At 41.4% G+C, this 14302-nt stretch overlaps 1 protein-coding gene across 1 annotated transcript in view; it reads right to left on the bottom strand.

The window, feature by feature from the left end:
* Positions 1-4872, bottom strand: part of CTTNBP2 (cortactin binding protein 2) — a 78696-nt gene extending 73824 nt beyond the window's left edge. Inside the window, 1 exon segment of the mRNA XM_050323806.1 lies at positions 4655-4872. Coding sequence (XP_050179763.1) covers positions 4655-4723 — 69 coding nt within the window. The 5' untranslated portion in view covers positions 4724-4872.
* Positions 4873-14302: the final 9430 nt, after the last annotated feature.

The raw sequence follows: 14302 nt of genomic DNA, 5'->3' as shown, positions 1-14302 counted from the left end.
AAAAAGCCCAGCCCCTGATTCCTCCAAAATTAGTAAGAAATTGACCTTTATACACACCCAGATACTGTCATTGTCGTTAAAACATGTTTGCAATCTATTAACAGCGACAAAGTTATTTCATAATTTTTTATTTCAGTGCAGATTAGGTAACTACATGGGTTTTTTTATGGATCTAGGCCCATAAACTTTCAATAATGACATTTAAATTCTTACTTAGATTTAATGTGTAATTTCTATTCAACAAGTTGCTTTCAGATAAGTCACTTTTAAGGTAAATAGTATATGAGTAGGTACAGATACAGGTACGCACTGTTGAAGCTACCTCTAAGTCTTCCATAATTTTACATGTTATTTTGGGCTACAGGAGAACTGAAAGAGCAATGCCCAAGAAAGTTTTAATTTACATATCATTTGTGAACTAAAGGTACATACCAGTACATCTTTCCTAAGCCTAACTGACACCTTCTGGTTTACATATTCAAGAATTACACAGGTATTGTAAATCAACTGATCCCTTTCTTGGGTAGGAGCAGGTGCAGAGTCAAACCTCAAACTGCTGTTTTCCTGAGCTCTTTCCTTCCTGTCCCAATTTCCATCTCTATTCCTATCTTGCTATATCCCCTCTGAGTCCAAAACAATGCTTACACAAATGAAGTCAAGGTACTTGGGAAAACAACAGAACTGGGTCCTACAGCTTTGCACCTCCATGCCACTTTCACACATCCAGCTCAGAGCATCGCCCCTGCACTTCACCTCTAATGACAGGCAGTGTGACAAGTCCACATTTGGAAAAGAAAGGAGCATTTACTAAGTAGACTACAATCCGTGGCTTTCTTTTCTCATCCCCAAGGATCTTCACAACACAGGAAGAGAGAATGTGCCGCAGGTCATGGAATAGAAGGCACAGAAAAAGTAGTGCCATAGTTTGGAGAAGAGAGAGGAGAGAAAGAAAGGAGGTTCGAAGTATATCACCGCAACATGGATCAAGACCACTCTCTCATCACAGAGGAGCAGCAGGGCTAAAACAGACAGAATTGTGCTCTCTCTGCATCTCAGCTACATGCACCACAACAGCATCACACATCTCACTAGAAAAGACTAACTGACCAATAACACTACACTGAGAACTTGTATTCAGATGAGCACAGTGCTAGTTAGTCCTTTTGCAGGTGACCATTTTCCAGGATGTAATCTCTAATAAGATTTAGTCTTCAATTTTCAAGGCTATGGTCTCATTTTCTGCTACTTGCAGTATTTTTCAGACAAGAATCTTTCCAACTGATCTAAATCAGCCTGTATAATTGATATGATCAACCCATAATTTAGCATTTCACTATATTGACGAGAATGGCAGTTCTACTATGAACACTCTTACAGATCGATAGATAGTGAATTTACCAAGCTAAGCATAAAATACCCCAAAATGTCATCTCAAAGTGTCATGGAATTTCTCTTCACTTATCTTTTTTTTTTTTTTTTTACTATTGAGAGTTTTTTACGTAGTGTAACTTTTTTTACTGTTATGTGACCCACAGCAACCCAGAGTTATCCTTCAGTCTGTGCACACATCATTCTCAATGTAATTCTCACTGATGAAGACAGCAGCAAAATCCCTACACATTTTAGAGGAGTCAAGATTCTACTCTATCAATATCCATTATATGTACAGCTTTACAGACAGTAGAAGGTACTGTCTTTGAGGGAAAAATAACATTTGTGCTTTTGATCACTGGTCAAGCAAAATAAACCCCCAAAATTTTACTAAATAATTTTAACAAACTTTATGATTGACATAACAGGCTTTTCATAGGCTTTGTTAAAGCTACACTAACGCTATAGTGTGTGACAAGCCAGCCCTCTATGCACAGCAGGTTGATGTTCAATGTTTCAACAAAAAGACTGTCAAATTGGATTATTTCTTGCGACTATATAATCATTATTGGTAGACATTATGCAGATGGAAGTCATTCAGAGATGTTTTAAAACACACACACAGATGTTTTCTCTCAATTCTAGTCCAAATTGCACCAACACAATTTCCCTGACTTCAGTGCAATCATGCTGTGCAGGTATGAAAAAGGACCAGAACCACTCCCCTGTCATTTTTCCTTGCCATCCTTACAGTGATAAAAATAGCAGTATTTTGTGGGAAAGAACTGATGGTTTTACCAAATTCTGTGCTTCATCCGAGGAAACTCAGAATTACAAGATTATCAGCTTTGTTCCTACATGTAACACACTATAAAACACTCTAGGTTTTTTCAGTCAAATTACCTGGTGAATGCAAAAAAGGAAGGAGGGAGGCACTTTCATTCCTTTTCTACAGTGCTTCTAAAAAGAGCAGAAAAAGCCTTTTTTTTTCCAGCGATGTTACTGATAGTGTATCAAGACACAGTAACAGTATTTGGTATTAGGAAACCCTACAGTATGTCCTGTGTTACACACTTTTTGTTTACACCATAAAATTTACATATTAACACGTTAGTATTACAAATATTGGTCTCATAGCTTTTTACTGCACCATTTCTGCAATCAGGATTCTGACACCTAAAAAAAAAAAAAGGTCAACAAAAAACCCCAACACAACACTTCGTTATAAGTTGAACTTTAGTGTGAACTAAAAGATATTCACCTAAATGATTAAGGTTATCCAAAAAATAAGCAAGGGGATCCAATTCATAATTCTGTATCTCGACTTTAAAGACAGAAAATAAGCTATTCATATTAACCCCTTCAAAAGAAATACTGGAGTATTGTGAACACCTTTTTTTAATAATTTCATTGCACGGAGATGTTCCTTTTACTTTCCTGTACAAGAGATAAAATTAAATCAACAATACAATTTTATATTGGTAAGGAAAACAGGATAAAAAATATTAAATATTTAATGACTGAAGGGAAATTAGAAATTAAAGCAATAATTTTTAAAAATATACTTGTTTTGGCTCAAGTATGGGCATTATTTTTGTTAGGGAGCAACACAGTTTGCATCCTAGCATCTCTTCAGTTTTAAAAACAAATTTTAAAATCAGTTTGCAGTGTAGAGCTATCGCTCCTACCTTTCACAATGAGAACGCCAAACTGCATGAGTGGCTTATACTGCACTGCCTAACAGGGCAATATAGAAGTGCTACTTGATTACAAGCTACTTGTTTTGAGTTTTTAAAACTGAAAATTAAGGCAGTATTAATATGAGTATACCAAAGAATTTAGTACGAATATTTTTGGTCAAAACCAGGGCTTTGTTTGCTTTCATGAATTTTTATCTTAATTTTCATTTAGGCCATGGTTATGCCATTGTTTTAAAAGACAAATGTTATAAATATTCACTGTGTAAGGTTTACTTCTTTTAAGTAAAACTCAATTTCCATAACACTGCAGATTTTAAAACACACAAGGACAATTAAGTTCACAGCTGGAACAAGGTTTCAGATAAGAAGTAGTGCCTGTTTGAAAGTAAACAAACCAATAAAAAATAAAACGCCAGCAATAACCTAAATTTCAGATAAACTAGTATTCCCCCCCTTCGGGGACATCGCCTTCAGGAACGACCCCAAGCAGAAGGCGCACCATCGCGGTTTTACTGCCCTGAACTTTGCATATTGCTACGAGGCCGAGCATCTACAGCCTGACCTGGACCTGCGGCTGTGTCAGCCAGGTGAGTAGCAGGCGCTGGTTCTCCCGGGAGATCCCCAGGCAGGCTGGACTACACCACGTCTGGGATGCACTGGGCGAGGGAGAGCTGCCGGGTCTGCCAGAGCACGGGCGAGGACCCGGGGCCCAGCGGAGGCGCAGAGCGGTCGACAGGACGAGCCCTGCCTCCCTCTCTGGGGTCGGGGAGCCCAGCGCTAACCCAGGGGAGTGCAGCCTGCCCCCGGCAGCGCTTTCACCACCGCCTGGCACGGCACCGCATCCCTCCGCCTCATCCACCCGCTGAAAGGACACACTGGCAGGGAGGGAGGTTCTGCTCAGCTTTTGGAGATATTTTAAGCGGAGCGCCAGATTCTGCCCATGGGGCGCGGGCCCGGGAGCGGAGACGCCTCCACACACCCGGCTCGGGAGGGGGCCTTGGGACGGGGGAAGGACGGTGCCCCAGCGCCGAAAACGTCTCACGAGAGAAAGGCGAAAGCCAAGCGCCTTGCGGGCCCGGCAAAGGGTTAATGACCACCATTTCTCTCCCCCCCGCCCCCGGTCTGACAGGTCCCGGTGCCCCGGCCACTGTCAGCACCTCAGCCCGCCCGGAGCGCCGGAGCGCAGACCCCTCGCTGTGGGAAGCGGTGAGAAAAGGAGGGCGAGTGAGAGAGAAAAATACGGGGAGAGGAGCCCCCTCCGTGCCCCTCACGGGCGCCGCACGCCCACTCCGCGCCGGAGCAGCGGGAAGGAACAATGGGGGAGAGAACGCGCTGCCCCCGCTGAGGGAAGAGAGAAGGCAGCAGGGAGGGAGACCCCGCGCCCCTCTCTGTTCTTGCCCGGGGCGGGACGGGGTTCGGCGGCGGCGGGTCCCACAGCGAGCCCCGTCCCGCCCCGGGGAGAAGGAGGGCGGAGGGACGGAGCGGGAGAGGCAGGTCTCCTAGCGCCGCTTCTTCCCAACCCCACGGGGAGCCCTCCCCGCTCCGGCTTGGGTCGCACCCCCCTCTCCCGCCAGGCCCGTTACCGCTGCCGTGGCCGCCGAGTCCTCCTGCCCGCCAGAGCCCGGCTCGCCGCTCGCTCCCTCCGTCGCCATCTTCCCGCTGTCTCGGCTCCGGCGCGGATCGCGGTGCGGAGCCGAGTGGCGGATCCCCCGCCGCCAGGCGCTTAACCCGCTCCCCGCCGGCAGCGAGCCCGCCGGCAGCGGGGGCCCTTAACCCCTGCGGCGCCGCGCAGGCGGGGCTGCCGAGCCGAGCCGCCCCTGCGCCGGCCGAGGCCAGCGACTCCCGCCGGTGGGCGCTCCGAGTTCCACACCCAGCCGCTCCCCGTCCGCCATACGGCGGCCCGGGGCCGGGCGGAGGGGGAGCGGGACCCCGCCGCCGGCAGCCGGCGCGCAATGGTGGCGGAGGGGAGTGTCCTCGCCACCGCGCTGCCCGGGCCCCACGCAGACACTGCTCTCCTCCCTGCCCTCCCCCGCGTCTTGGCAGCAGGAGAAGGAAAAGAAAGATTATGGACGGGGCGAAAAAAAAAGGGGAGTTGCAGTGGGGTTGGCTTACCTGATCAGTGAGATCCTTAAAACAGCTGAAGCCTTTGAGGGAAGGGCATCTCTGCTTCTTCCCTTTTCGGGGGTGCTGACTGGAGGAGTCATCTGTTCCTCCCCGTGCCCTGTGGAGGGACTTGGGGGAACATTTCTGCTGCCAGCCATTGCTTGCTGGGTTATTTTCAAGGCATATTTTCAGAGCCTGTGTAAGGGTGGACCTCTAACGTATCAGGCCAAATGCTTTGGCACCTCTCAGACCCAGTGCTGAAGCTCACCTTGACTGGGATTGCCCTTTGCCATTCCAGGCAGGTACCAAAGCTAAATCCTGTTCTAACACCTCCAGAGGAAGGTTTTGGCAGCTGAGCTGAACCCACTACCATGGAGGCTCAATGTCCTCCACCCAGGAGTATCCCTCCACTTCTGCTGCACTGCCCGTCTCCAGGTTCCTCAAAGTATTGGCCTGCTGCTTTGCCCTCACAATGGCGACCTACTCCAAAACCAAATCCAAATGTACCTTCCGCTGGAACCAATTTACATCCATTATAAGCTGGATTTGCAACCCTGCTTACTCTGCAGCCACATAAGGCTTCTACCAACAGCAGGCTCCTCTGAGCCTCGTCAGGCTCCTCTTTCACAGGGCTGCCCAAAGTCTACATTCATGCTGGACTAACTCCTTTGACACCGCGACCAGACAGAAATGGACCAATGCATTGATCAAAGACAGCAAATGTTCTTTTAAGCATGCTGTACCTAAGAATGGAAGTAAAACCATGCATGAACATTTCCTCTTTACATTACCAAAAGGGGAACTGATGAGTGATTAGTACAATAAACTCCAGCTGTAATGTAAATGTACGCTGAACAGCGTGAGCAGAAAGCACTCTATAGGATCCATCATAGGGTGCATAAAACCGAGTTAAACAGATGTTTTCTGATTTAGGGTTTGTTTTTTCTTTCTCCTTAAAAATTATCTAGGTCTCCTCCTGCTGAAGTTTTACATTTTTATAACTATAGTAAGTGCTCACATCCTTTCCACCACTGAAGCTGAGAAACTCCATTGATGACACATAGCCTAAAATAACTTGTTTTTCTCAGTTCCCAGCACTCTATTACCATTTAATTTGTTTAGAATAAATTGTTGCTTGCCTATTTTATTGACGGCAAAGTAACATACATGGCTTATAGTTATTATTTATGTAAATCTGGAAGAGTGTTTGGTGGTTTGCCTTCAAGAAACTCAATGAAAAGTCATTTGTTTCCTATGAACTCTGTCATACTTACTCCTTTCCAGAATGGTTTTAAATACTGAAGTTTTTTAAATTGTTTGAGAATATCTTTTCTTTTATTGATTGCCATCTAGCATTGTTATGGCCAGAATTTCCCTGTTGCAATAGAATCACCTGCTGACCATCACAGTTACTTATGTGTCTTTCTGAGTTGTTACAAAGCATGAACGCAACATACTGTGTAAGTTCTATTTTTTAACTCCATCTGCATCACAGCAATGATACAGCAAAGACTATACCATTTATCTCTTGCTCTGCTGAGATCATAAACTGGTTTAGCTGATATTTTATCGATTACCAAGTGTACATTTATCAAAATAACAATGAATATTAGATTAGTCATAGCTTTCCATCTCAGACTTGAGAACTGGTCTCTCTTTCCTCATCTGAAGATAAATTTAGATTGATTTCTGAGAGAGATAGGAGTGCTCACATCTCAGCCAGCAAAAAATTAATAGGATAGATGGACTAGCAACACTTCATTTCAAAACCTGTCCCCAGACAACTAATATCCAGCACATCATCTGTGTTATAGGTAGTTTGACCTGCTATTGTGGTCAAAAAGATGACAGTCATTCTTTAGAAGGAGGAATAGTCTATATTTCTTCTTTATGTCATAAAATGACTTGTCACAACATTTTGAAAATATTTTCGATTTTTGTAATTGTATGAGACTATATTGCATGTTTGTGTTTCTTCACTCTTTTTCTTAATGACAGAAAGAAGGCTTATGGTTGGCATGAGAGCACTAAAATCTGTCTTAGATATTGCCAGTTACTACTGGGAGTAGATTCTTGTGCTACACAGCAACCACTGCATCATCAGTGATGGTGGTGGGGTCCAAATGTGTTTGTGGTTTTCCTGCACAAAGAACACCTCACACTTGGGATTATCTTCAAAGTAGGAAACGTGTTTTTCCTTGATTGTTAGTACTGCATCACTGGACAAGGTCTTAGTTAGTCCCTGGTTATTTGGTTTATGCTATTGACATCCTCTCTCAGAACTGGCTGAGGGGTATAACCCTTGGTGTATACTGGCTGAGGTGTATAACCCTTGGTAATACAAGATCTACACACATAATGAATGAGTTCAAAGTGAGGAACAGCATGACCTCATGACTGCTCCCATAGTGCACTGTCAGTGCTATGCCTTATAGCATTATACAGGGCAAAACACTTTTTTAATGCATCTCTTCTAGGAGAAGAAATTGCCTTTGCTTTTACAGACAATTTTATCACTGCAGTAAGGCAAAGGAGTTGCTTTTCTCAGAGGAAGGTGCTCTGTTGGATGTTGGCAGTGCTCATTGTTTTACTACTAGCACATAGCTGGCAAATTGAATGGAATTAACTCTTCTGCTGTTCTAGTTTTATCTGGCTTGAGTGACATAAAGAAAAGCTCAAGCCTAGGAGTAGGCCTTACAGAGTAGTTTTAAATGTATTTCTTTCCTGTGATTAGAGAGAGATGGCACACAGCAAGCAGGAGATACCAAAGTTCCAAGACAAATTTTTACATAATATTGGATATCCAAGAAAAAGTAATTAATCACTGTATCATCACAATCTCTCCAAAGGTCAACCCAGTACAAACTTAAGACATTTCTGCCATCACCCTCATACAGGACTCATCAAGCCAAGCCAACCAACAAAATTCAAATACTGCACTGATCACCTCTTCAGGAACTTTGGTTTTGAAGACCTATAAGCAATACAGAGCTCTGAACCATTAGCTGGGCTTTTTGAAGAAAGGGTTGCTTTCTTTGGAAGATGGCACACCACTGTCCAGGTGAAATTCAATAGAAATAGAATCAGTATTCTAGAAGGCATGTTGGCTGCTTCAGGTGATGTTAAACTTCCATTAAAAAGAAACGTGAAAAGGAGACAAAAATGAAATCACTGAGAACAAAATAGAATCTCCAGTAGGCATGAACAGAAGAGATGCTTTAATTGACTATGGAGAAGGAGCATAGTTGGTAAAAAAAGTGTTGGAATTGTTTATTTATGAGCATAAATTCAATGGTGCTGAATATTACTGTAAGCTGGTAACGTGATTCTCATGACTGGAGTGTTGAAAATTGGCTGTAGTCTGCTTAGAAAGGGAAAAGTACACAGAAAAAAGGGGAAAAATGCAGTGTTCTGTGTGTCAGCATTACTGACATCTCAGAAAAGGTTATTTGAATGTTTATGGATTGTGTTTTAATGTTTAAAACATAAAATGAAGCATTTAGTGCCTACTGCAAACCTCATATCATACGAAAGAACAAAATGACAAGATCCTTAAGTATCTTTCACAGAGAAAGAGAAAGCTGCTATCACTGAGCCTTCACCTTGAATGACATAATTCTGCCAATAGTGTAACATCCTGTAAATATCTAGAAGTTACAGGTGACAATTCAAAAAGTTAACCTTGAGCAGGAGGATTCTAAATGAGACGTCATTTTAACACAAGGAGAGGTAAAGCTCACTCCAACTGAAATCTAAAATTTGAGTGTTTGCTGTGCCTAAATTTTGGAAATCAGAGCCCAGAATAGAATCCAGAAACTAAAAGTGGGTACAGCCTGTGAATTTGAAACATTTATTTTAGAGAAGTCTTGCAGTCTATGTAATGCAAAAAGATCACACGCTATCTCCCTGGAGTTCAAATACATAAGCTTTCCTATGAAGAAGAAAATGATTTGCTGTCAAGACAAAAATAAGCTTTTTAAATACCAGAAAAGTATAGGACAGTTACAATTATCAGACTGAAAATATAGGAAAATATTCAGAAAAGCTAAAAGCCCTCTTTTGGTTCTCTTTTTCATTCATCTTCTTATTGGTACCAGTAAGGAATGTGAAGTAAATCCAGAAGAGATTTCTGACTGAAGCAATAAAGGTGCAGGAATCAAGAATTCTCAAAACCAGTTTCCCTAAGTAGGCATGATGACTAACATACTTTTACAGGCATCAGCACTTCCAAGCAAAAATTCCACATTTTTTTCTGGACACAGGACAAATGCTTGCTGCTGTGATCATATTGGCTGTAGGGGCAGGAGGCAGGGGAATTCACGGTGTAAGTGCCAGACGTGGAAGAATTTGTTCCTTCACTGGCAGGAGTTATGCAGTGATCTGCAGTGCTGGGAAGTACACTACCTCATTCTGGAATTTAACTCTTTGCCCATGAATCACCACATGATGGAATTAATTTTTTCAGTGATTATTGAATCACTTTATTGAAGAATCTCTTCTTTTTTTCTTTTCTTCCCCCTGCCTTCCCCCCCACCTCCCGCAATAATCCCTTGATTGCTAACCCTACTGTTTAGGCACTTGCTCCTTTTCACTATACAAAAGGTTAATTTTGCAATTTTCTTCTGCTGTTGACATCCTGTGAACAAAATTGGATTCCTAGATGCCCCCCTGGAGAGATGAAGCTGTACCACTGCCAAAATGGACCTCTGTATCCTAGAAGAAACTTGCCTGGAATTGGAATGGTAGTGCACACAGTGGAAGCTGTCCTCTCTGCCAAAGCCCTGCTATGGCTCCAAGAGCTCACTGGGCAAGCACAGCACTGTGTGGGGGCATTCAGCACATGAAACAGCTTCAAGAGGACCTTTACTCTGTAACTGTAGAAATAAAACCTCAGGGGAGGTTAATCAATTTATTGGCAAGAAGGATCAGTCTCACTAAGGTGGTAACTACCTTAGCACTTGGATTGAATGTCTGTGTGGAGGCTTGGCAATGAAATGTTTTTCATATTGAAATGCTTCACAAGGGAAAAATTCCATTGCTAATGAAACAAAACTGCTTCAATAAGTTGTTAGCTCTGACACTGACACTGTAGAACCACAGCCCCAGTGACTTAGCTCCTGTGCTGCTGACACAGAACAGAAATCATTGTGCTGAGGAGTTAATTCCCACCTGGAAAACAAGCATTTGCTAGAATAAAGAAGCAAAATTGCTTGCCTGTAGGAAAGTGATGCACTTACTCACTGATGCAGTTCAACCTTTGCAATGTAACTCTATTTATACTCTCAAAGTTGAAAAACTATCCCATGAAAAGACAAGAGATTTCTCTGTATGCATGTTGGGGTGTGTGTGTGTGTTTGTTCCATAAACTGAACTAATGTGATCATATTGCCAAGACTCATAGTTACCTATGTAGGTAACTCACCTGTAAGTCTGTGGTTCAAGTTTATGGGTAACACGAGTTCTGATGAATGTTTTAATCAGAAAAAAATAATTCACTGCAACAGACTTTGTGAAATCATAAGTTAAAAAGGCAAAATTATAATTCATGTGGCATTCTGTATGTGTGCAAAATTCATTTATTTACATGTAAATGAGGCAGCAGACAGAGGAAAAGCAATGAGCAAGAGAGAGATAACCCTGTCTAGTTTTTTCCTGTCAAGTGCAAGCATCTTTCAATGTACAGCTGCACTAAAATCTTTATTTCAGGGATTAGGGATTCTGCCTTTGCTGTACCATTTAAATTCTGGATATCCGTAAGATTATCTTTCATTATAATTTTGCTCAGCATGTCCCTCAAGATTGAGATATTGTACACCATCACTTAGAATGTATGGGACTTTGGTCCCCAATGTGTCATTTGCCTACCATACTGGGAAATAAGTGGGAATTAAATTCAAAAAATGAATATGAAATAGCTTTATTTAAAAAATAAAAAGAGTCTTTTGGCTTCTGAGTTTCATCAGCTCGCAATGGATGCTGGGGACTCTCTTGCCTTCTGTGCCTTGACAATTTCCTCTGAGGTTTCAAGGCTGAGCATGAATATAAAGCCAAAAGCTCTATGGAAGATCTACTGCAGCCAGAGATCTGGATGAATATAATGGCTTTACAAAATATCTCAAGAGACTGAATAATCTTGCTGCAGGACAAAGACAGGAAAAAAAGAAAGTCAGTGGATTTGGAGGGAGAAATATTTATGTAATATTTGATCTATGTTATTTTAAAACCGCTACAAAATATGATTCATACTAACCTAGGACTGGATTACCAATCAGTTAGCCTAACCTATTCTGGATCCTGGAATATGTATGACATGGTCCTATCAATAAAAGGATCACTTTAACATCAGAATTTTTGCTGTATCTTTTTCTATTCAAACAATGTTGAACGTGTTAGCTTAAAACTATATAAATTCTGCATTATTTATGATACAATTAAATATGTCCTGATATTGGTGGCATTTTCTTAAGGGCTACCAAATAAACAACAACTACTAAGTAAGCACCACAATCTTTCTGGGTCTGACAATATTTTGGCCATTTTTTCAGTGTAAAAAACAAAGACAAAGGAAAGATCAGTGACTTGATAAGGACCACAGAACAGTTTGGAAACTGTAGCTGAGAAGGGAAATCCTGGAATACTGGTTTCCAGCTTCTTACTCTTATTGAAGTGACCATCTGAGTAAATATATGCATTTAATGAAATGAGATTTAGATGTCTCTTTGCCAAGATAAAGAAATTGCAGTGGAAATGAACTGGTACTTTAAAAAATGACACTGTCAAAAAGGAATGCTTTTACAGCTGAGAAGGACTGCTTTGCAGTGAAATTTATTCTACTCTCTACTGTATATACCACTGAGATACAGCAGTATTTATATAAAAGCACTTCACAATGAGAGTCCTCTTTTAAATTTAATATGTAGTTTGTCCAAAAGTCAGTTGATTGTGAAAAACATTGGCACGACATCCTGTCCTGGAGGGTAAGCTATTCCAATTAGAAGTATAAATAAACTCACAGAAACACTTCTTTTGAAAATAAGACTCTTTATTGTAGATAACAAGAGAATAGTTGTATTTCTGAAGGTAAAAGATATCCCAAAGTATAAAAAAAATCAGCATGTGCAGAATTTTTTGCTTCTGTTTAGCCTTTGAAAAGCTTTTCAGATATATGACCTCTTAAGGGAGAATTGTTTTGCAGAGATCACTGTAGAAACAACCAGAACAGAGTAGCAGCCTAGAACAAAGCTGCTTCTTGTCCATGGCAGTGTGAAAGGATCGCTCCCCTGCCTTTAGTTAAGGCCCCTTAGGAAGCCTACAGGATGCTGGTTGCTAGGCAACACCCAAAACTGTGGTGTATATAGCATTAGGTATTAATTATTGTCATGGGCCTTTTCCATGGAAGATGAAAATATGCAATTAGACACGTCACAGGATAAGTAATTTTGTATTCTGATGGACAAGCATAATTAATCTGCAGAAAATTCAGAATTTGATAAATTGTTCAAAGATGACTTACTGTGACAAGTCTAATATTTTATTTTTATCATGATATTGTTTTACATTTGCAGCAAAGGGATTTGAACAAAAATATGGTTACAGTAAGCTGTTTAAAATTTCTGAACTGGAATATAATATTGTTTCATTTGTTTCCCTAATTAAAGTGCCTAGCTCTAAACTGATCTTTACCAGCATTTTATTTTGAGTAGTTCAGGTCAGTAGTTGAACAAAAAAAGAAAGCCTTAGAACATGAAAGCTATAAAATATTGCATGGTGCAACACAGATACAGAAATAAACACTTACAAATTAAATCTTGTGAAAGAGGCAGGGTGTAGTCTGGTAGTGTCTACCTTGAGATAAGTTTCTTCATTTCATTCATGACACTGACTCGTGTTTATGGGAAAGGAGAGCTGCTCTTCCTTCTCTAGCATTGCCTGCCTAGCTAGTCATCACTGGTGTAACAGGACATATACATGATACATTCCACTTTTAAGGGGATACTTACCCATTGTATGAGACCAGTGATATCCCATGAAATTAAACAGTTTAGCCAAGAAGATACTCTAGTTAGTGCAAAGAAAAATGGAATTCACACTTAAGCAAGTCATTACCAACGGGGGAAATGTAATCAGCAGCATATTGGAAACTCCTGTGAAGTGGCAGTGACAACATGTAACCAACAACAAAGCAAATAAATTACTGTCTCAGGACATGAACTGAGTAATAAGAAAATTAGAGAAAGAAATTATTAGACTTTCATCAATTAGTCCAAGAGAAGAAGTGCTAATTATTTTCTGGTTGAAGAAAGAAAATGAGACTGTGGGTGGGAGAGGCTAAAGGAGACACTAATAAGAGATTGTTTGACTGAAAATATTTTTACAGACATGGATGCCTTCTCCCACATCTTGAATACACTAATATTTGTGCAGACTGAGTGTGAAATGCAGCAAAGGGGAACGGGAAGCACTTGGTTCGTGCCACCTGTAGATGAGGCCCATATTGGAGGGTAAAGCTCCCACTCTGTTTCCTGAGTTGCATGTCTTTAGATAGATATACGGCAGAGAACTGTCATGAATATTGATGTCTGAAAATTTGCCTTGGGATACTTCAGAAAATGGAACACTAATCAAACTGGTACTGTGGTGCTTCAAATACCCATAGAGCGTGCTAGCCAGCAAAATTGTCAGGTAGGCAACAAAAATGATAAAACCAGAAAAAGACTGAACCTGTTTTCTTCCAGTGAAGAAGTCCAAGCATTCCATTTCGATCAAATGGGGGCAGCAGCCTCCCTAACAGCTCCAAAACATGACTGCCCAGTTGCTGAGGCCACTGACTGTTTTTATTTTCACTGCTTCCAACTGGAAAGATATGAGGAGCAGTCATTTCATTCATAGTTTTGACAGACATGCAACCGAGACAAAATTACAGTCCTTTGGCCCTTCTTAGGGATAAACACTCTTCCATGAAAACTAGGCAAACATTTTTTTGAATGCTGTTTTCCAACCATTGCATCTTACCAATAGTATGTATATTTTTAATGAAGTAGTATGTTAGGGAAATCAGTTATTTTAAAAATTAAAAGATTGTTCCACAAAGACATGCTTAAGACAGAGAAATGAAGAAATTCAATTAG

This window comes from Myiozetetes cayanensis, unplaced genomic scaffold (genome assembly GCF_022539395.1).
Source record: "Myiozetetes cayanensis isolate MyiCay16 unplaced genomic scaffold, myiCay2020 scf3, whole genome shotgun sequence".
Classification (NCBI taxonomy): domain Eukaryota; kingdom Metazoa; phylum Chordata; class Aves; order Passeriformes; family Tyrannidae; genus Myiozetetes; species Myiozetetes cayanensis.
This window is presented reverse-complemented; position numbering and strand designations above follow the sequence as displayed.